At 42.9% G+C, this 22,307-nt stretch overlaps 1 protein-coding gene across 2 annotated transcripts in view; it reads left to right on the top strand.

The window, feature by feature from the left end:
* The window catches only part of LOC137616381 (alanine--glyoxylate aminotransferase 2, mitochondrial), a 150,922-nt gene that overhangs the window by 72,979 nt on the left and 55,636 nt on the right, over nucleotides 1-22,307 (top strand). For both annotated transcript variants that reach the window (XM_068346070.1, XM_068346071.1), the window contains exons 7-9: nucleotides 1-6; nucleotides 21,575-21,796; nucleotides 21,920-21,996. The exon at nucleotides 1-6 is cut by the window's left edge and continues 87 nt beyond it. In XM_068346070.1, coding sequence (XP_068202171.1) covers nucleotides 1-6; nucleotides 21,575-21,796; nucleotides 21,920-21,996 — 305 coding nt within the window. The remainder of the gene's footprint in view (nucleotides 7-21,574; nucleotides 21,797-21,919; nucleotides 21,997-22,307) is intronic.

Genomic DNA, 22,307 nt, shown 5'->3' on the forward strand with positions numbered 1-22,307 from the left:
GATGAAGTAGGTTTATTTTAATTTCTTTTTGTATCAAGATTAATAACTTGCTCTTACAGCAACAAAGGAAGTATACTAATTTGAAGATTTGTATATAGGTTTTAAATCATAAATAGCTAGAGGAAACTACTTATATAGGTCTTGTACAAAATAAGACTGAAATGCAAGATGTATATTTTATAATTGTGGAGAAATTGTTATATTTTTATTTGTTGAGTGGGAACTTGTTGTTCCGGTAGTCTCCCTGCAGCAAGCAACAAGGATCAACAGGGGAGGATATGAGCGCTAACGCTCGAGGGTACAGCACCCTGGCAATAACTTTGGAGCTATAGTTCACGAACCTTCACTCTGATAATGAAGTCTTCTCGGTCTAGAGACCTAAAACTCCACACGTGACTAAGTAATTAATTGTTGGGCTACCTTAGCTCTGTCAATCTAAGGTCATCTTCACTCTTAGGCTCTGTTTCAGCTCTGTCCCAGTGACCCCAGTGAGATACTGGACAGCCAATCATGTTAATATAGACAAAGGCAATAGAGGGATCAGTGATGCATAGTTGTAAAGTAAAAGTTAAGGATAAGGATCTTTACCTTCGAAGCATATAGATTAAATACTAAGTCACTTACTAACACACTATTACAGTACTCTTAAAGTATTTAGACTTGCCCCTTTCAATAGATCTGGTATACTGTCCCGAGATTAAACATTCATGTTAGACATAATCAAATAATAAAGGGAGAAGTAATATGAATGGGTGTAATTTACTTAATCTAAATATTTTATTACACCAAATTTACATAGAAAAATTGGACGTCTTAACATCAAGCAAAGGAAGTTCAAACAAACACAAAATTAAATAAAAGAAATTCAAATAAAAAAACAATCAAAATATGCACGACACGAGGTCTCTTGCAATATGATAAATGATTGAAGTGGGGTCGGACACTTGGTCGTTTGACCCAAGACTGAACTAGTCTTTAAAGCAAAAGTAATACGCAAAATTTGTACACAAAATCCCACGCTCTCAGCCCAAAATATGTAAAAACCCAGTTAAACTAAATCAAGTTAAACGAAAAACTAATTTATTCTAAAGGGGGAAAACTGGGGTCACGTGGTTTTACCTGCACTCCTTATTTGAAAGACAGCCCTTGTCCTTAAATGGCTGTTACAGCTTGTTGCTGGTAATTTGTCACTACGTGGATAGTTGCACCATTGACTGGAATCCTCGCTTCTTGGCAGATTTTTTATCTCTAGCACAGTTCCCAGGATCGTCTTCTTCCCTCTCCAGCTGACAGGACCCAAGCACTCCTTTTCTCTGTCCTTTGTTTGGTGGAAATCGAGTGGGGGGTGAGCCAGATATGCTCAGATTGACTGACCAGGTCAGTCATCTGGTTGCAACCACAGCTCTTGTATGAATGGGCCGACCCTTAGGTCGCGTGGGCTCACATGTCTTCACCTTCCAAAAACAGGCCCAACCCAGTTGAGGTGCCATATCGGGACTTTAGGGCAGGGAAGTGTAACGTTGTATGGAGTGAGGAGGAGGCAGGATTATGTGCAAAATACAAAGAGAAATCTTGCAGCTTTAAGGGAATATACATACAGTACATAATAATCCTACCTATTCTGGCTTACTAAAAATTAATAATTTAAATGAGCAATTGGCAATGGTCTTGTGTGATGGGTTTACATCTTAAAATTAATCAGACCTAAGTGTACTGAGTCATAAAATAAGCTGCTTATAAGTCAGCAGTATTAAGATTAGATTCAAAACCAGTGTAATGATTTATCTTGACATGTTTAAGGAAAGAACCATCGCACTGCATCATAATGCTTTTGTTTTGCGTTTCTATGCTGTGACATCACGAAAATGGCGTACGCTATTGTCAACGAGTTCAGTTAAATTAGAGCAATTCTCCCAATGTTTCAGTAAAGAAAACAATGTGTGGGAGCAAAAGCTTCAGGGCTAACTGTAGTACAGTAATGCCTCACATCACAAAATTAATTCATTCTAGAGTGGCTTTTTTAAATTGATTTTTTCATGTTGCGAGTCACATTTCACATGCAAACTGCCTAATTCGTTCCAAACCCTACAAAACACCACATTAAATCTCATAATAAAGCTATAGTATAACCACAGTGAAATACTGTATAACCTAATACATTTAAACCATTCAATATACCTAAACTAAATGTTAATACCTGTAAATTAACAGATTTTGAGCGAAGCGAAAAATCTATTTTTGGGTGAGGTAGCCATGTCGTCCTGATGGAATTTCCTTCTTAGTAGCTTCCTAGGTTATATTTAACTACAGTGATATATACCAGAGAATTTTACTAAAGGTATCCAGAATTCTAACTCCTGGCACGAGTATCCCTTGTATTATCTTATAGGGACATCGCATAAGATCAGAGGACGTATTCTTGACACGCCACATAGCTATCTACACCCCTAATATTGTTTACGCTTCGAGGGGGGAAAGTGGCAAGAATTGTAGGAGAGCCGTTATTGAGGCATCACTCCTACTCGTACTGTAATTGGGCACCAGCATGCTGCCGTGTGGCACCATCTAGTCATTCTTTATAGCGTTACTTAGGTGCTACAGATACAGTATATTAGGGAGGGATTCATTTATCCTTTGTCAAAGAAGGGTGGGTCCATCAGGACGACATGGCTACCTCACCCAAAAATAGATTTTTCGCTTAGCTCAAAATCCGTTTTTTGGGCTCAGGCCATGTCGTCCTGATGGAAGTTTACCAGAGCATTAATGTATCTGGATTTTCAATAGTGCCAATCATCTCGAGATAAATTTTCCTTGGTCGTCTAGACCCAGAGACACCTGGTGTTACCGTCATACGCCATTCAACTGATCATGGACTATGTCAGTGCTTCCTGTCCCCTACAGGGAAGAGTCATGGAATACTCTAGGAGAAAACTCGAGGATTGTGAGTTCAAGGAACAATCTAGCAAACAAGTTATATATTAGTGTCATCATATACATAAAGCATAGTTTGTACTCTGAATGGAATTGATCTGTGTAGGTTACTGATACCTCCCGAGTCTGTTTGATCGTTGGAGACAAGATAGACAGGTTTACATTCATGTAGGAAACTTAAAAATCAGTAAACAGGTTGGTACAATCAGTCATTACCAGGGACTGAACTTAATAGCATTGCATATAATCTGATGATTGTTTGCATGGAACAGTAATTAGTATTTGTTCTGAATATTTGTCCAAAATAAGAGGATAAGAAAGTAGCTCTAACACCCTTTATTTGTATTTTTTAGGATATTTGGGGCGAAATGAGATGCGAAGATTCCTAACTCTGATTATTAACAGGTAGAATATAGAAATCAAGGGTTGTAACATATACAATTAATCACAATTTTCTCTGAAAATTTTGTATGAAAGCATAATTAGTAATAACAGAGAAATTTTTTTTTTTTTTTAAAGTTTCATCTGAAAAGGAAACACAAGCCACTCTATGGGAAATATGGAATATTTCACTATGGTTTCTGTTGTTACAAAAGGAACACTTGCATATGATTTCCATCCAGTGTAAGCGCAAAGACTTTCAAAACACATATTTTGAAAGAAATTCAGAGACGAAGCAACTTTTCTCGGATCATGACCTGCGGGTGTACTGTCTGGATCCACTCTGCAAATTAAATAGGTGATCTTCGCCCTTAGTTGTTTCAAGGTTAATGTTGAACCTGATGTTTTTCCCCTGAAAAGCTGACCTCCCTTAAAGTCTGAAGTTCTACGAAGATAGACCTTTAGGCATTCCACTGGGCATAGGGATGCTTCTTCCTTCAGAGGGCAGATTCTCCAGGGACCCCACCTCTTAGTGGGCAGCTCGTTCTTGGCGAGAAACGCTGGGTCCGGAAAAAGGTTCAGTTCTCCGCAGTCTGTGAACTGAATGTGGCCATCATCCCTCGAAAGGGCCACTATTTCGCTAACTCTGGCTCCTGAGGCTAGTGCAGATAAGAATATCACTTTTTGAGTCAAGTCTTTTAGGGAGCAATCTTCGTTGTTCAAGGTTGATGCTAAGTGAAGAACCTTATCCAAGGACCATGAAATGGGCCTCGGAGGAGCTGCGGGCCGAAGTTTAGCGCAGGCTTTTGGGATCTTGTTGAAGATTTCATTGGAGAAGTCCACCTGGAAGGAGTACAGCAAGGGTCTGGTCAGGGTAGATTTGCACGTAGCAATCGTGTTGGCTGCTAAACCTTGTTCATGGAGAAGGATGAAGAAGGATAAACAGAAATCCGTTGAAATCTCCTTTGGTTTCTTTGCCTTGACGAAGGCAATCCATTTCTTCCAGGAAGACTCGTATTGTCTTCTCGTTGATTTCGACTTGTATTCTTCTAAAAAGTTAATACTGTCCCTTGAAATCCCGAACCTTTTCTTGACTGCTAAGGTGAGAAAATCATGAGATGAAGGTTCCGGGTTTTCTGTGATGAAGCTGAGCCAGTCGACTTCTGCACTTGCTGAGTCAGAACTGGATCCGGCAACGGGATCAGCTTCAGGCGTAGTTCCATTATCAGGGGGAACCAGATGCTGTTGGGCCACTTGTGGGCCACTATTACTGCCGTTCCGTGAAAAGATCTCAGTTTGTTGAGGACTTTATGCAGAAGGTTGGTTGGAGGGAACAGGTAGATCTTGGACCATCCGTTCCAGTCTAGGGACATCGCATCCGTTGCTTCCGCTAGAGCAGGGGTTCTCAACCTTCTTGGCCCATGCACCCCTTTCACCATTTGCAATGATGTCATCCCCCCCCCCCCCACCACACCCCCCACCCCACTTCCCGTCTTTTCCAAAAATTGTCTCAAAAAGTGCATTGTTTATAATATGCAAATATTACTAAAAATCCTTTTATTTTCTTTTTTTCAAACTGAATTATATATTTACAGCTTTACATGGATTATTTTTATAATGGAATATTACAAATTATATGCAAATTGAAAATATCGATGGATATATAAAATTTGAATGAAAGTAAATTTTTTTTTTTTTCAATTTATAAGAACTACTTAACAGGCTAAACTGAAGCTGATGCAATTATTTTTATTCAGAAGATTACATTTCATCGATTGACGAAACCTGTGATTGTTTTTTTTAGCCAATTCTGGGATACCTGGATGAGTGCTTGAAAGGCCACAACGCAGGTAATTTTCTACCTCTAATCTACTGCGATGCTTCGTTTTAATTTGTAACAGAGTTGAAAAGCCTGACTCACAAAGATATGTCGATACAAACGGAAGCAATACACGGATAGCCATTTCTGCCACTTTTGGGTAGGAATCGCACATCAGAGGCCAAAATTCTGTTATTGATTTCTCATCGAACATATCTCTTACACCCAAATCACTTTTTAACTCCAAAAACTCATCTTAACAATCATCAGGAACTTTTTCAACCGACAGTTTGAATGGATTTCTGACTAAATCCAACTCATCATCACTAAGTTCGTGAAAATATCGTCTGAATTCATTTTCCAGTGCTGTCAAATGCTACAAAATTTAATTTTTTGCAAATTGTGGAAGCACCTTGTCTTCACCACAAACATCAAGAATGGATGACAGTTTCTCAAACATGGCTACATTTTCTGCATTTACCCTTTTCTTCTAATTTTCAGGCTTGCTCATGAAAGCTTCCAAAGCATCTACGAATTCTATAATGTCTGTATTCCTTCCTTGCATCTGAAGATTCAGTTTATTCAGTTGCTCAATTATATCAACCAAATAGGCAAGACGCATGATCCATTCCTCATCACTCATTCAGGCAGGATATTCTGTTTTACCTTGCACTTCAAAAAACAATTTGAGCTTATCTCTAAGCTGAAATACTCGCTCAGTTACATTTTCTCTTGAACTCCAACGAACATTTGTGTGAAAAAGAAGCGAATGATGGGTTGTATCCATATCAGTACATAACTGCTTGAAAAGTCGTGAGTTGAGAGCCCCTCCTTTGACGAAATTTACAATTTTAATTGTTTGATCCAAAACCTTCTCTAGCGGAGCAGGAAGTGCTTTTGAGGCTTGTGTCTGACGATGGTTCATACAATAAATGCCTTTCACTTTTGGAGCTCGCTTTTTCACACATACTTGGAATTCTGATTTTGTCCCTAACATAGCTGGTACTTCATCTGTACAACACCCACTGATATTATCTCACGAAAGATTTTCTAATTCAAAAAAAGATGAAACCTTCTCCAAAATATCAGAGGCCTTGGTAGAACAAAAGAGAACTCCTCTTTAAATGAACCTGAGTGAACATACCTTGCAAACACCATCAACTGGGAACATGATGCCACATCAGTTGATTAATCAAGTTTAATTGAAAATAAGCTAAATGCTGAAGACTTTATCTCCTGCACAACTTGATCCTTGATATTAGCTTCTCAGTTATTTATAGTCCAGGAGTTGCCAAGTAATTTTCTTGGGACCTACTTAATTCCCTAGCCATCTGTCTCTTCCTCAGTACCTTTTCCAATCCTAGGATTAACTTGGGTGGTCACTTGTATATTACTGTCTAATCCAATTTTCCTGGGCCAGCACATGATATAATCCCAGCCCACGTGACAGGCCAGTTACGCCAAAGCCTATAATTGCTCTCCTCGACCATAAACCTACTTCTGTCACAATTCACCCCCTGAAAGCCCAAAATTCACCCCTGGGGGTGAATTTCACCCCCATTGAGAACCTCTGCGCTAGAGGATCCTTGTACGGGGCTACATACCGGGGTAGCTTCTTGTTGTCGCTCGTTGCAAAGAGGTCTATCTGCAGTCCTGGGACTTTGCGTAAGATGAAGGAGAATGATCTTGTGTCTAGGGACCATTCGGACTCTATCAGGTTGAGCCTGGATAGAGCGTCCGCCGTCACATTGCGGAACGCTTGAAGGTGAACTGGTGATAAGTGCCATCTCTTCTTCTCCACTAGGCGGAAGATGGCCAATATCACTTGATTGATTTGAGGTGATCTCGAGCCCTGTCGGTTCAGGCATCTCATTACAACCTCGCTGTCTAGTACCAGTCGGATGTGGATTAAGCAGCGAAGTTTCAGTTTCCTCAGTGAGAGAAAAACTGCCATGGCTTCCAGAATGTTGATGTGGAAGGTCTTGAAGAGGGAGGACCAGGTTCCTTGGACTTTCCGATGGTGAGAGTGGCCTCCCCACCCTTCTTTTGAGGCATCCGTGTGAACGGTGACTGAGGGTGGAGGCGGTTGTAGAGGTACCTTCTTCTTTAGGTACTTGGCCTCCGACCATGGCTTGAGGAGGGATCGCAGACGAGTTGGCATCGGTCTTTTCAGATCTCTTCGAGCGTTTGATGCGTATTTTCTCCAAACTCCTGATGCATCTTTTAATTGAGCTCTCAATACCGAGTCTGTCACTGAGGCGAACTGGAGGGACCTCAACACTATCTCCTGTTGCCTTCTTGATATCCTGGTGGATTGAAGGAGTCTCTTGACAGATCCCGCTATCTCTCTCCTCTTCTTTGATGGAATGGAGAGGCAGTGTGACTGTAAGTTCCAGTGGACACCCAGCCACTGGAACTTCTGAGCTGGAGATAGTCAAGACTTTTCCAAGTTGATCTTGAATCCTAGGTGTTCCAGGAGCTGGATCACTTCCTTGGAGGCTTGCGTGCATTCTTCTTTGGATGCTGCCCATACCAGCCAGTCATCCAGGTAGGCCATCACCTGAACTCCCTTTAGCCGTAGTTGACGAATGACTGCGTTCGCAAGCTTTGTGAATACTCTTGGGGCTATGTTTAGTCCGAAGGGCATGGCTCTGAAGACGTACTGTCTTTTTTTGCAGTTTGAATCCTAGGTAGGGGGAAACTTGGCGATTGATCGGAACATGCCAGTATGTGTCCGCCATCTCTATGGAGACTGTGTATGCCTGTTTGGGCAGTAGGGTCCTTATGTGTTGAAGCGTCAGCATTCTGAACTTGTTGTTCACTATGAACTTGTTGAGTGGTGATAAGTCCAGAAAGACCCTGAGCTTTTCCGAGTCTTTCTTCGGAATACAGAACAGCCTTCCTTGGAATTTGATTTACTTTGCCCTCCTTACAACTCTCTTGTCTAAGAGTTCCTAAACGTATTCTTCCAATATGGGGGTTGAGTGTTGGAAGAACTGAGGGAAGTTTGGTGGAGTTGCATTCCAACTCCACCCCAGTCCGTTCTTGATTAGGCTGTGGGCCCAGGGATCAAAGGTCCAGCGATCCCGGAAGAGGATAAGTCTCCCTCCTACCGGTAGCATCTCACTTGGAGTGCTGGCTGGAGGATTTGCCTCCTTGGCCACATCCACTTCTGTTGCCCCTACCTCTGGAGGGGCGTCTAGAGGAACCTCGAAAGGAACCTTCGGCCGAAAGGTCGTCGATTGCCTTTCAAAGGCTGGGGTGAAGACGGGCGACTGAGTCGCCACCTGTTGGGGCACCAGCTGGAACGTAGTGGGTGGTTGTGCCACCATAGCCACGGGAAGCTGTTGTTGTCGTGGAGGGCGAGAGGGCACTCTGGGTCGTTTTGTCTTCCATTTTGGTTGGGGACCCTCTTCAGCAGAAGACTTTCTCTTAGAGGACAAGCCCCATTTGGATAGGAGATTCCTGTTCTCTGTTGCGGCTTTGTCAACGACCTCTTTGACCACTTCGCTCGGGAAGAGGTCTTTTCCCCAGATGTTGGAGGCTATCAGCTTCCTTGGTTCGTGCCTCACCACAGCCGAGGTGAACACGAACTCTCTGCAAGCCCGACGGGCTTTGATGAAGTTATATAGGTCTTTGGTAACCCTTGCCAAATGCGCTTTGGCAAAGACCATATACATGTCTGGGGTGTCGGGGACGCTTGCCATCGTCTCTAGTCCGGTCTGTAAAGACATAGAGGCGGCAAGTCTCTCTTTCGTTTCCTGCTCTCTGCGCAGGTGAAAGTCTGACAACTTTGGGAGGTCTTCTCCGAACTGACGTCCGGCAATGTCGGCCTCCAGCTTCCCGACTGAGAAGGTGTTATAAACGTCCTTCCAGTCCGCATTATCAGGAAAGAGGGTGAGTTCGCCTGTTTCTGTGAACTGGATCTGGCCTGCTTCCCTTGATAATGCCACAATTTCACTAACTCTAGCCCCCGAGGCTAGAGCAAACAAGAAAATAACTTTCTGGGTCAAATCTTTCAGAGGACAAGTTTCGTTGTCCAAACCCGAGGCAAAATGTAGCACCTTGTCAAGAGACCAGGAGATGGGTCTCGGAGGGGCTGCAGGTCTGAGTCTGGCACATGACTTCGGCAACTTGTTGAAGATTTCGCTGTGGCGGGATGTTGCAAAACAACCCCCACACCCTTGATCACACTAACTGACAAATGTCCCACAACACAAACTTTCCCCTTACTTTATCAACCGGACTCTTGGACAGAAGGAAAATTGAAACAAAACATATCCTTAAAACTATATTTCTTAAACTAAAATAAATCGAACTATCCGCAATCAAAATACAGTGAACCCTCGTTTATCGCGGTAGATAGGTTCCAGTCGCGGCCGCGATAGGTGAAAATCCGCGAAGTAGTGACACCATATTTACCTATTTATTCAACATGTATATTCATACTTTTAATACCTTCCCTTGTACGTAGTTCTGTTAACAAACTACCCTTTAATGTACAGAACACTTAATACATGTACTAAAGTACCCTAAACTAAAACAGGCACAAATATTAAAGGTGATTTTATATCATGCATTTCCTAAACACGCTAAAAAGCACGATAAAAAATGGCAACCAGTGTTTTGTTTACATTTATCTCTGATCATAATGAAGAAACAAACTGGAGGTAGAGCTTTGCTTATTACCCAGACATATTTCCCATACATTTCCCTTAGAACTACATCACATCTTCCTACTTTAAATATATATATATTATATATATATATATATATATATATATATATATATATATATATATATATATATATATGTGTGTGTGTATATATATATATTTATATGTATACACATATACATACCTACATATATACATAAATACATGCATACATATATATATATATATATATATTACTGTATATATATGGGTTATGGAAAAAATCCGCGAAGTGGTGAATCCGCGATGGTCGAACCGCGAAGTAGCGAGGGTTCACTGTAAACACTTAAAACTAATCAAAACTTAACACTATATATATAATATCCAAAACACCATTCATATAAACCAAAAAAAAATATCAAAACTTAACATTAACCGCACACCACCAACACCAAAAATAGATATGTGTATATATAATATTACGAGACCAACACTCGTTCACAGAAAGCCGAACTGTCTTTACGGCACAGTACACACTAACACAGCTTTGTGATCAACAGTCCGCTGGGTGGCAATTTGCCATAACTGCCTCGGTGATCGGGGTGGTCGTTATAATCATAATCATCGTCACCATCATAATCATCATCACCATCATCATCATCATAAACAACATCATCATCAGCAATCTCAATTCACCGGCCTAGGTCGTCAACAGTTCAGCAATCCAAAAAAACAGTCCAAACAAAATCAGTTACAGGCCAGGTCATCAACAGTAAATCCACTTTCAAAAAGTAACTCTCCAAAGGAGGAATCACGGCCTGCCAAAATAAAAAATAAAAACACTAACTAAACTATCGCACTATAATAAAAGATAAATAATAAACTGTTCCTATCATTCACAATCACGACAAGCAAATATAAACAAAACTGTACTTACTCAATATAAAAATCACTTCCACGCTGGTCAAAAAAAAAATAATAATCCAGCATTCACAACAGCCTCTAGCTGCAGTCAAAATCAAAATAAGCATTCACCCAAGACATTCACCACTGTCGTAACCTAACTAAAAACATAAACAAACAATCTCATTTAAACCAACAGTCTTTCTCACCACAAACAATCGATACACTAACTACCTCTCTCTCTCTCTCTCTCTCTCTCTCTCTCTCTCTCTCTCTCTCTCTCTCTCTCTCTCTCTCTCTCTCTCTCTCTCTCTCAGGATTTGGCAAAAAACAAAAAAATAAAAATAAAACAAAAATAAATCCTCCACATTCCTCCCCCCTTACTTTGCCAAATCCTACTCACACAACACTTACATTAATTTTTTCATTACCCAGTCGCAGTCGGGAACGGGACCTCTACTTCGAGTAACTGGGCCTCCATATACTCTCTCATTCACTTCTTCCTTATCACAATCATTCGCTACATTAACACTATTCCTATCTAAATCCCTATCATCTAATATATCATGTACAATCATATCTACCTCGTTCTCATCTGGCCCTAAAATTACACTCATTTCTATAAACAGTTCATCCATTTTATCAAAAACATTCTCAACTTTAGCAAAAGATTCATTCATGCTACTTATTCTCCTTTCTCTCATTCTCGCATTCGTCATCCTTTCTTTTACATCATCTAAGGAAAAGCCTCACACACTAAAGGTATCATTCATACTCAGCCATGATTCATCTGTATTAACACATTTATCTTCCATACACACTTGCACATTTACACCCTTGTCATACTTATTTCTATTCTCACTTTTACTTATAAAATTTTCCCTTTTTTCAGCCTTACTTAAAACTTTCAAATGCCCCTTTTTCATATATTCAACTAACACTAAATGTTTATTTTCCAGGCCTAACATCTCATGCATACTATATTCATACTTGCTCATTTCCAACCAATTATTCATCCCATTCTCACAAACATTGATCCTATTCCTTCCACACACACAGGAGGACTCACCCAGCTGAACCCTCTTACACTCTAGTTTCCCGAACATCCTGGCTGACTTAATCCCTTCCTCCTACATACTCTAGCCACATGCCCATCTGCACCACATTCAGTACACTTACCCCGCGGCTCCTTGCACATTCTAGCATAATGACCATCCTTACCACAATTTCCACAAATCACATTCATACGATTACTACGACATCCACTCGCCATGTGCCCAGTCATACCACACCGATAACATTTTACCCCTTTCTCTTTCTTGCACTCGCGAATTCTATGCCCTACCTCACCACATCTAAAACAAGCACCTAGAACCCATCTACATTCATTCTTCTTATGTCCTACTTTCCCACATCTATAACACTTCTCTTCACGGATACAACTACCTAGCCTACCTAGCTGCGCACTAGCACTCCTATCCCTCCAAACCTGATTCCCTTGCCTAAACCCTTCATTTGTCCTTACAGGTATTCCCACATTACTCGCCCTAACACTCCTATCTACTACACTATCAGCTACCCTCATTGGCCCTCTAAAAATTGCATCCTTATAACTACCAAATTCTATTACACTTTCATCCATTTCAGTTCTTACACTCACAGATTTACTTTCTTTCATGCACCTATCTAATTCATAATCCTCAACTATCTCTAAAATATCATCCCATGTCAATCTTTCATTCATCCACCTCATTTTCTCCTTCCGTTTCAAATTAATAAACTCAGCAACATTCTCAGGTACAGTAGCCAAAAACTTCCGCATTAACTCCTTATTCTCATTTATACCTTCATCCCCTACTTCTTCCTAGCTAATGTTTCCAACCTACATACATACATTGATATAGCTTCTCCTGCATTCATCCTTGCCTCATCAAAATCATTCTTACGCTTATACCTAACACTCCCTTTTATACGTTTTACCTGCTCAATTATTCTCTTTTTCACACTTTCATAATCAACGTCACCTACACTCATTATCACTCCATACATTGTCAACAAATACCCAGTCAAATATTCTCCTAACTCCCTAGCCCAAACTCTCTTACTATTACCATACTTATCCTGACAATACCTCTCATACTCCTTGAAAAACTCTTATACATCCCTACTACTATGCTCATTGAACCTTTCACACCGAGGTACCTCTCATAAATACAGTCTTACACACATCATGTTCATTCTCACTGTTATCATCACTGCTACCTTCCCTCTTGTTTCCTACTTCCTCGCTAGAATATAAAGAATCTAATTCCACACTCATACTCCTATCCTTGATCATACTCTTCCTAGCCCTTTTCTAACTCACCACTTTCACCCATTCACGATCATCCTTGCTATCATCCTGACACTTTTTCTTCTCTTTCTTCACATCACTTTTACCTTTTTTCTCATTCTTCCTATTACATTTCTGTTCATCCTTACTATTCCTAATTCCCTTATCTTCAATCTCACTATCACTATTACTATTACTATCACTATCACTTCCTTTCCCATTATCACCTACCTTAACCTTCTCTTCCACTATCAACCCATTACCCGTAGCAGAGGCCACTCCTCCGACTGCACCTTCACCCATGAAAGTTTTCATCATTCCCAATACTCTCCCCATCATAGCTTCCATTCTTTTCTCCATTCGTTCTTCATTCTCTCGCATCCTCATCTCAACACCCTCTTCCACTCTCTCTACAGTTCCTTGAATTTCCCTCAGTTTCCTATGCATCTCCTCATTCTCACACCTTAACCACTTATTCTCTTGCAACAATTTCTCTTTCTCTACAGACAACTTCTCCTCACGCTCCTTAATCAACCGCAATTCCTCCTTCAAAACCTTTAACTGTTCTTCCATTTTTTCCAGTCTTAATTCTAAATTCGTATCCTATCAGTCCTTCGTCAAAGAGTCCAGCTATCAGTCCCGCCTCAGCAGTCCCTGTTCGGTCGCCAAAATAATGTGGCGGGATGTTGCAAAACAACCCCCACACCCTTGATCACACTAACTGACAAATGTCCCACAACACAAACTTTCCCCTTGCTTTATCAACCGGACTCTTGGACAGAAGGAAAATTGAAACAAAACATATCCTTAAAACTATATTTCTTAAACTAAAATAAATCAAACTATCCGCAATCAAAATAAACACTTAAAACTAATCAAAACTTAACACTATATATATAATAACCAAAACACCATTCATATAAACCAAAAAAAAATATCAAAACTTAACATTAACCGCACACCACCAACACCAAAAATAGATATGTGTATATATAATATTACGAGACCAACACTTTCACAGAAAGCCGAACTGTCTTTACGGCACAGTACACACTAACACAGCTCTGTGATCAACAGTCCGCTGGGTGGCAATTTGCCATAACTGCTTCGGTGATCGGGGTGGTCGTTATAATCATAATCATCGTCACCATCATAATCATCATCACCATCATCATCAGCGATCTCAATTCACCGGCCTAGGTCGTCAACAGTTCAGCAATCCAAAAAAACAGTCCAAACAAAATCAGTTACAGGCCAGGTCATCAACAGTAAATCCACTTTCAAAAAGTAACTCTCCAAAGGAGGAATCACGGCCTGCCAAAATAAAAAAGAAAAACACTTATGAACACTCCTAGCTAAATAAACTATCGCACTATAATCAAAGATAAATAATAAACTGTTCCTATCATTCACAATCACGACAAGCAAATATAAACAAAACTGTACTTACTCAGAATATGAAAATCACTTCCATGCTGGTCAAAAAAAAAATAATAATCCAGCATTCACAACAGCCTCTAGCTGCAGTCAAAATCAAAATAAGCATTCACCCAAGACATTCACCACTGTTGTAACCTAACTAAAAACATAAACAAACAATCTCATTTAAACCAACAGTCTTTCGCACCACAAACAATTGATACACTCTCTCTCTCTCTCTCTCTCTCTCTCTCTCTCTCTCTCTCTCTCTCTCTCTCTCTCTCTCTCTCTCTCTCTCTCTCTCTCTCTCAGGATTTGACAAAAACAAAAGAATAAAAATAAAACAAAAATAAATCCTCCACATCGCTAGACAGGTCTATTTGGAAGGCGTATAGTAAGGGTCTTGTCAGAGCCGATTTGCAAGTGGAAATCGTGTTGGCTGCCAAGCCTTGTCCATGAAGGTGAATGAAGAAGGACAAGCAAAATTCCATTGAAATTTCCTTAGGATTTCTTGCCTTGACAAAGGCCACCCATTTTTTCCAAGATGACTCATATTGCCTTCTGGTAGATTTTGTTTTATATTCCTCTAAGAAGTCTAAGCTTTCCTTTGAGATCCCAAACCTCTTCTTGATGGCTAGGGAGAGAAAATCATGAGATGAAGGTCTCGGGTTTTCTGTGATGAAGCTAAGACAGTTGACTTCTGAACTTGTTGGGATAGAACTGAGTCTGGCAGAGGAATTAGCTTAGGTTGTAACTCCAGGATCAATGGGAACCAGTTGCTCCGGGGCCACTTGGGAGCCACTAGGGCCGCTATTCCTTGGAAGGATCTCAGCTTGGTGAGTACTTTTAGCAGAAGATTGGGTGGAGGGAACAGGTAAATCTTGGTCCATCTGTTCCAATCCAGGGACATGGCGTCCACCGCTTCCGCTCGGGGGTCCTCGTATGGAGCCACGTAGCGAGGAAGTTTCTTGTTGTCGCTCGTTGCGAAGAGGTCGATCTGCAGTTCCGGGACTTTTTGGGAGATGAAGGAGAATGAGTCTGCATCTAGGGACCATTCTGACTCTATCGGGGCTGTCCTGGATAGAGCATCTGCCGTCACGTTGCGGAATCCTTGTAGGTGAACTGCTGAGAGGCGCCATCTTTTCTTCTCCGCCAGGCGGAAGATGGGCAACAATACTTGGTTGAGTTAGGGCGATCTTGAGCCCTGACGATTGAGACATCTGACCATTACGTCGCTGTCCAGGGTCAGTCGGATGTGGACTAAGGGATGTGGGGACAGCCTCTTCAGGGTGAGAAGGACTGCCATGGCCTCCAAGGTGTTGATGTGAAACGTCTTGAATAGGGGAGACCATGTTCCTTGAACTTGACATTGATGGGAGTGACCCCGCCATCCTTCTAGCGATGCGTCCGTATGGATGACGACCGAGGGTGGAGATAGTTGTAGAGGTAACGACCTTTTCAGTTTCTTGGCCTCCGACCATGGCTTGAGGAGTGATCGTAGCCGAGTCGACAGAGGTCTCTGGAGATCTCTGGAGATCTCTTTGAGCGTTTGATGCGTATCTTCTCCAGACTCCTGTTGCATCTTTTAGCTGTGCTCTTAGCACTGGGTCTGTCACTGAAGCAAACAGGAGGGAGTCGAGCACCCGTTCCTGTTGTCGTCTTGAAATCCGTTTGGATTTGAGAAGTCTCTTGACAGATCTTGCTACAGTATTTCCTTTCTCTTCTTTAGTGGAATGGAAAGACGGTGTGACTGGAGGTCTTAATGGATGCCTAGCCATTGGAACTTCTGAGCTGGAGAAAGTCGAGACTTTTTGGTGTTTATCTTGAAGCCCAAATGTTCCAAGAATTGGATCACCTTTGTGGAAGCTTGCAGGCATTCTTCTTCTGATGCTGCCCACACCAGCCAATCGTCCAGGTAAGCCATCACCTGGACGCCTTGTAGGCGTAGTTGTTGAACGATTGTCTCTGCGAGCTTCGTGAAGATCCTTGGTGCTATGTTGAGCCCGAAGGGCATGGCTCTGAAGGCGTACTGTCTTCTTTGAAACCTGAATCCTAGGTAAGAGGAGGTCTGGCAATTCATTGGAATGTGCCAGTAGGTGTCCGCCATGCCTATCGAGACTGTGTAAGCCTTTTGAGGCAGTAGGGCTCTTATATGCTGAAGAGTCAGCATTTTGAACTTGTCCTTCACGATGAACTTGTTGAGAGGGGACAAGTCCAGAATGACTCTGAGTTTGTCGGAGCCCTTCTTGGGAACACAGACTAGTCTTCCTTGGAACCTGTTGGACTTTGCCCTCTTGATCACCTTCTTGTTCAAGAGTTCTTGGACGTATTCATCCAGAACGGGGATGGAGTGTTGGAAGAATCGGTGGAAAACTGGTGGTGGTGTTTCCCAGCTCCAGCCTAGTCCGTTCTTGATGATGCCGTGAGCCCAGGGATCGAAGGTCCAATGATCCCGGAAGAGGCGGAGTCTTCCTCCCACCGGAAGCATCTCATTGCTTCTGGTTGCAGGAGGGTTTACCACCTCGACTGCCTGCTTCCCTGCCTCCTTTCCCTCTGGGGGGACGTCTAGAGGAGTCTCTGCAGGTGCCTTTACTTCTGGGACGAAAGGTAGTCGACTGCCTCTCGTAGGCGGGCGTGAAGGCTGGTGACTGAGTCACCACCGGCTGGGGTACCAGTTGGAAGGTTTGTTGGGGCTGAGCCACCAACTGGGGAGCAGCGGTTGCAGGAAGCTAGTGTTTAGCCTGACGAGGCTGTAGTCTTGGCTTCTTGGACTACTTCTGCGGTTGGGGGCCCTCATCCGAAGATTTCCTCTTTGATGACATGCCCCACTTTTGGAGAAGGTTCCTGTCCTCCGTGGCGGCCTTGTCAACAATCTCTTTCACCAAGTCATTGGAGAAGAGATCTTTTCCCCAAATGTTAGAGGAAATCGGCTTCCTTGGTTCGTGTTTGACTGCGGCAGACGCAAACACGAACTCTCTGCAGGCTCTCGTGCTCTGACAAAGCTATAGAAGTCTTTCGTCAGAGTCGCTAGGTGGGTCTTGGCAAAGACCATGTAAATGCCTGGGGTCCTGTGTTCCCCAGCCATTGTCTCCATTATCACCTGGAGGGAAAGGGAGGCGGCCAGCCTCTCTTTCGTGTCCTGCTCCCGACGAAGGAGATACTCGGAGAGCTTGGGGAGGTTCTCACTGAACTGTAGTCCAACGATGTTGGCCTCCAACTTTCCCACGGAGAAAGTTAACTGGATGTCCTTCCAGATTTTGTCATGGGGGGGAGGGTAGGGCGAGGGAGAGGGGCCTACATTCCTCCAATGTAGGGCAGGGTTTCCCTTCCTCCACCGCTTTCAGTACTGCTAAGAGAGACTTCTCTGCGAAGGGGAAGGCCATGGTGTTTGGAGCAAGAAAGGACGGGTGTTTCTTGCTAAGGGCCGGCACCTTAGAGTTGGTGTAGCCCTTGTCCTTCAAACAGCCAGCTAGCAGGGATTGAGCCTTAGCGTGGTCAAACACGATGACCTCCTTCGGCTCAGTTTCTTCCTTAGAAACAGGTTCTGACTTGAGGGGGATGGATACGCCTCAAAGCTAGGCCAGAATTCCACCTCTTCAAGGGGGACGGCGCCTAGTTTGTCATTGACGAAGATCCTGCCGCTTGTGATGGGCATGTGCTCAGCATGCCTCCATGTGTTAGTCACGGAGCAGGTAGGAAGGTTCTTAACGTTCATCCTCCTCTGAGGCTCGCATTGCTTCGTCAAGCGAAGGATTTCTTTCTTGAAATCCTCATCCCTCTTGCGGAGCCTCTCCTCGAGGACCGCCATCATGGCCTGAAAGTTGTCCATGGAATCGTCCGTTCTTGTGGGCAAAGGAGAGGACGATGTAGAGGGGAATGGTTCTGTGATGACTACGGAAGCTACGGAGGGCGCAGCGGCGCCTTCTTCTTCAGAGTCAAGAGCCGTTATAGGTTCCTCGTCTTGATCCTCGGCCATCAGGGTCCTCTCGGTGATGTCCGACACCTCTGACATCCTGTCATCATCGTCGAGATGGATGTCCTGGAGTGCGTCCGAAACGTCTGGGTCGACCGTCGGTTGGACGCAGGGGATCTCGGGTTTGGGGATGACAGCATTCGCAGATGCTTTAGGAAAGAGCGTAGCTCTCATCTTCTCGCTAGGAAGATAGGGCCCCATGGCGTTCTTTTGGAAACCACTCACCCACTTGCGCAGTTTCTCTCGAGCGATGTCCCTTGACTCCGCAGACTGGGGAGTCTCGAACGCTTCATGGAGCAGGTCCTTGCAAGTCGTGCAAACCTGCGGGTCCCAGTACCTCAGAGATCCCTGGGTGGCGGAGCAGCTGGCGTGGGTTCGGCACGTCAGGTGGCTGTAGAAATCACGGCGCCGAACGCTGCAGAAGGCGCTCTCACACCGGATGTACTCCTCCCGTAAAGAAAGAAAGGGTACATGAGTATGCGGGAGTCTATAATGATACTTAGAATAATCTAGATTAATCTTAATGTAATCTTAATTATAATATAAGATTCCTTTCCAAGTGTAAGCTTAGGATAGGTAAGCTGGAAATGAAGCAGGAAAGACACATACTTGTGAATCCTGCCCAGCCAATTACCATGACCCTTCTCCACTACTAACTCTAGGGCTTCCGTTCAGGTAAGCCCTAAGAAGGAAACTATCCCGTAGGGATAGAGTAGCGAAATTAGCACTTCCTCCGACATATTAGTAGCGGTGAAAAGAGGTGAGCTGATGGTCATTCAGCCTAGGGAAAAGGGGAGAATAATTATCCCCAATTCGAGTAGGTCCCGGCAAGGGACTGCGCATGGATGCACAGAGTATGCTAGAAATTTATCTATTGCATAACTATACACCATATTTTTCTGTCTAGGGTATGTACTATACCACAGATGTACTGGCTACTGTATACAGCCATACAACAGACACTGCCGGCAGGGTTAGTGTAAGAGGACAGTCCACTGTCGTAATATGAAAATATGTGGAGCCGGCAGCCCGCCGGGACATCGGAGGCACGCCGGACGCCGGCGTGACGCCGGTTGAGGTTAACCCGTTCCAGCCATCAATCTATGTGGCGTGGAAAGGGAGACAACCTCAAGTATTGTCGGCGACCGCCGGCAGCCAGCAGGCAACCGGCTGAAGGTACACCTACCCTGACAACGATCCATGTGACTGGGAGGAGACCTAGGCTACACTGCTGGCAACACTTGATAAAGAGAGAGAGAGAGAAAGCAATGAGGGAAGGAGAGGGGAAGGCGGCAGCTCACTACCGTAACCTCGTCTTCCTTGAGAAGGAGGGTTCAAATGGAAGGAAGAACATGTTATGATCAGGCTTCCATCCAGCCGCACCTCAGCCGGGGGTCGGCTAAGGCTGTGGGTGGCGATCCAAGGGAGCACCGAAGAACGCTCTAAGGCAGCAGGGAGGTCTCCCGCCGGCAGATAGACCTGCCGTTATGCTATTCCCTAACAGAATCATGCAAGGGAAGTGAACGGCTTGGCCCAGCAGGCAAAAAGACCGGGCCGACCCTACAACCCACCGGTACTCGGTAAGTTGTAGGACGGTGGACAGGGGTGTGATGGCTAGGCCATCACCAAAGGACAGAGGGGGAGGGGAAAGGGTCCTGTGTAGGGGTGTAGGGGTTGGTGTACGCCTTCCCCAGCACCTTAATAGGGGACTCTGTTTCAGTACCGGCACTACCCCAAGTATAGGGAGAGTACATTCTCCGGCCTAGGGTGGGTTAGCACAGTAAGGGAACGGCATTGACAGGCTGTCCCAAACTATAAAGAAACAAGAATCCTTAAGCCTGCCTAACCTAGGCTAGGGAATACATATCTCCTAGCCCAGAGTAGGCAAGCGCAGGACAAGTTGCTAGGCCACAGGGAGGAAGGGTCTTGTAACCCTTCCAGGTGTGGTCTAGGGTGGAGGGCAGAGCCCTCCCCCTTTTGCCGTCCAGCGGGGACCAAAAGGAGAGTTCATTCACCTAATGGGGTAGCTGGGGGCAAACGATTGGTACTCTGAGGTTCTGACCCTAACTCAAAGCTCATGTACTATGGCTCTGGACAGGGAAAGAAAATCCTAGCCTAACCTTACCCGAATCGCGATTCAAGGAAAGGAGGCTTATAATTAGTGAGATGCCTAAGAACTCAAATTGGTTAAAAACTCCAAGTGGCCACAACTGAGAATGTTAATTCTCTTGTACACTTCCATCAGGACGACATGGCTTGAGCCCAAAAACGGATTTTGACATAGGAAAAATCAATTTTTTGGTGAGATAGCCATGTCGTCCTGATGGACCTGTCCGTTTCTTTTCATCCTCCCCCATTTCTCATCATGCATTGGCTACTACCGCAATGGCGAACCATCGAACATATTTTCAAGCAAACTGGGATCGGAGTTGTAACGGGTCTCTCTCCCATGTATCTAAACTTATACCATATCCTTCAAGACAAGGTTAACTCTGTTCGGGGAAAAACAGCCGTGGGTTGTTTTAAACACGTCCCTGTTTCATACATGATATATCTTGGGATATTTGCTCCAGGGGATAGAACACTGTGATACCTCTACATGTACAGCTAAAATTCTCTGGTATATCACTCTCAGAAATATCCCAAGTAGAAAGCTGCTTTTGAGGAACTTCCATCAGGAAGACATGGCTATCTCACCCAAAAATAAATTTTTCATAAGTCAAAATCCCTTTTATTTTTCTTTGATTTCATCCACTCAATGAAGTGTTGTATAGTATAGTGTACAAAAATAAAGAAAAAAAGATATGAAAGTAATAGCTGTAGAGACGGGGTAAAATGTTTTTTAACACGGACAAAGGAAGACTTTTATTATTACTATAATTATTAATGCTGTTATCATAATTTCATTATTAGTATTTTAGTTAAAATACTATAATTTTATTTTAGATGATTTTTAGCTCTGCTTTATGCTATACTTAATCAAAGTATAATATTGCTGCAGTCCTTGGTGCAGGATATGTATAAAATATGACGTGTTGTAACATGAATGAAAGGTTTATATGTACCTCATTCATCCATATTTATCCTCTTTGAATGTTTTAAAACTATGTTTCCAACAGACTTAAAAAATTTTTTATTCTAACAGTTTGTTTAATTTAAAGGTACAGACTGGTTTTGGTCGTACTGGTGAGCATTTCTGGGGATTTGAAGGACATGGCGTTAAGCCAGATATAGTTACAATGGCTAAAGGTATTGGTAATGGCTTTCCACTTGCAGCTGTTGTCACGACAAAAGAAATATCAGATACCTTGAAAAATGCATTACACTTTAACACTTTTGGAGGCAATCCCTTAGCCTCAGCTGTTGGCATCTCAGTATTAGAGGTATGTTTGAATTTCATATAACAGGTACGTTTCTATTCCAGTGAATTCTGTTGATTATACATTCTAATTACAATAATTATGTAAAATGAAATCTTTCTTCTGATAATCATATCTGCTTTACAGGAACTGGAAAATGAAAATATTCAGCAACGATGCCAAGATATTGGCACATATTTTCTTCGCACATTAGCAGAACTTCGGTAAAAGTATTCATTGATATTTAACTTTCTCACTAAACATTAAGCTATTATTCAAAGTACTTTTTTATATTCTGCAATTATCTCCCACCAGAAATGGTAATTATCTGTAGCACAACTGTGTATTGTACTTTGTATGAACCCTTACCGTTATCTAAAGCCTATTTTTTTTTTTTTGTAGATACAAATTAATGATTTACAAGGAATTTTTCTTCCTAGTAATTGATTGGCTTTAGCAAATCTTTTTCACAATGATGGGTGAAGACTGACACCTAGAGTTTGTCTAAACCACTGTTATTAAAGATTAAGGTATT

Source organism: Palaemon carinicauda, chromosome 22, assembly GCF_036898095.1.
Source record: "Palaemon carinicauda isolate YSFRI2023 chromosome 22, ASM3689809v2, whole genome shotgun sequence".
In the NCBI taxonomy this organism is placed as follows: domain Eukaryota; kingdom Metazoa; phylum Arthropoda; class Malacostraca; order Decapoda; family Palaemonidae; genus Palaemon; species Palaemon carinicauda.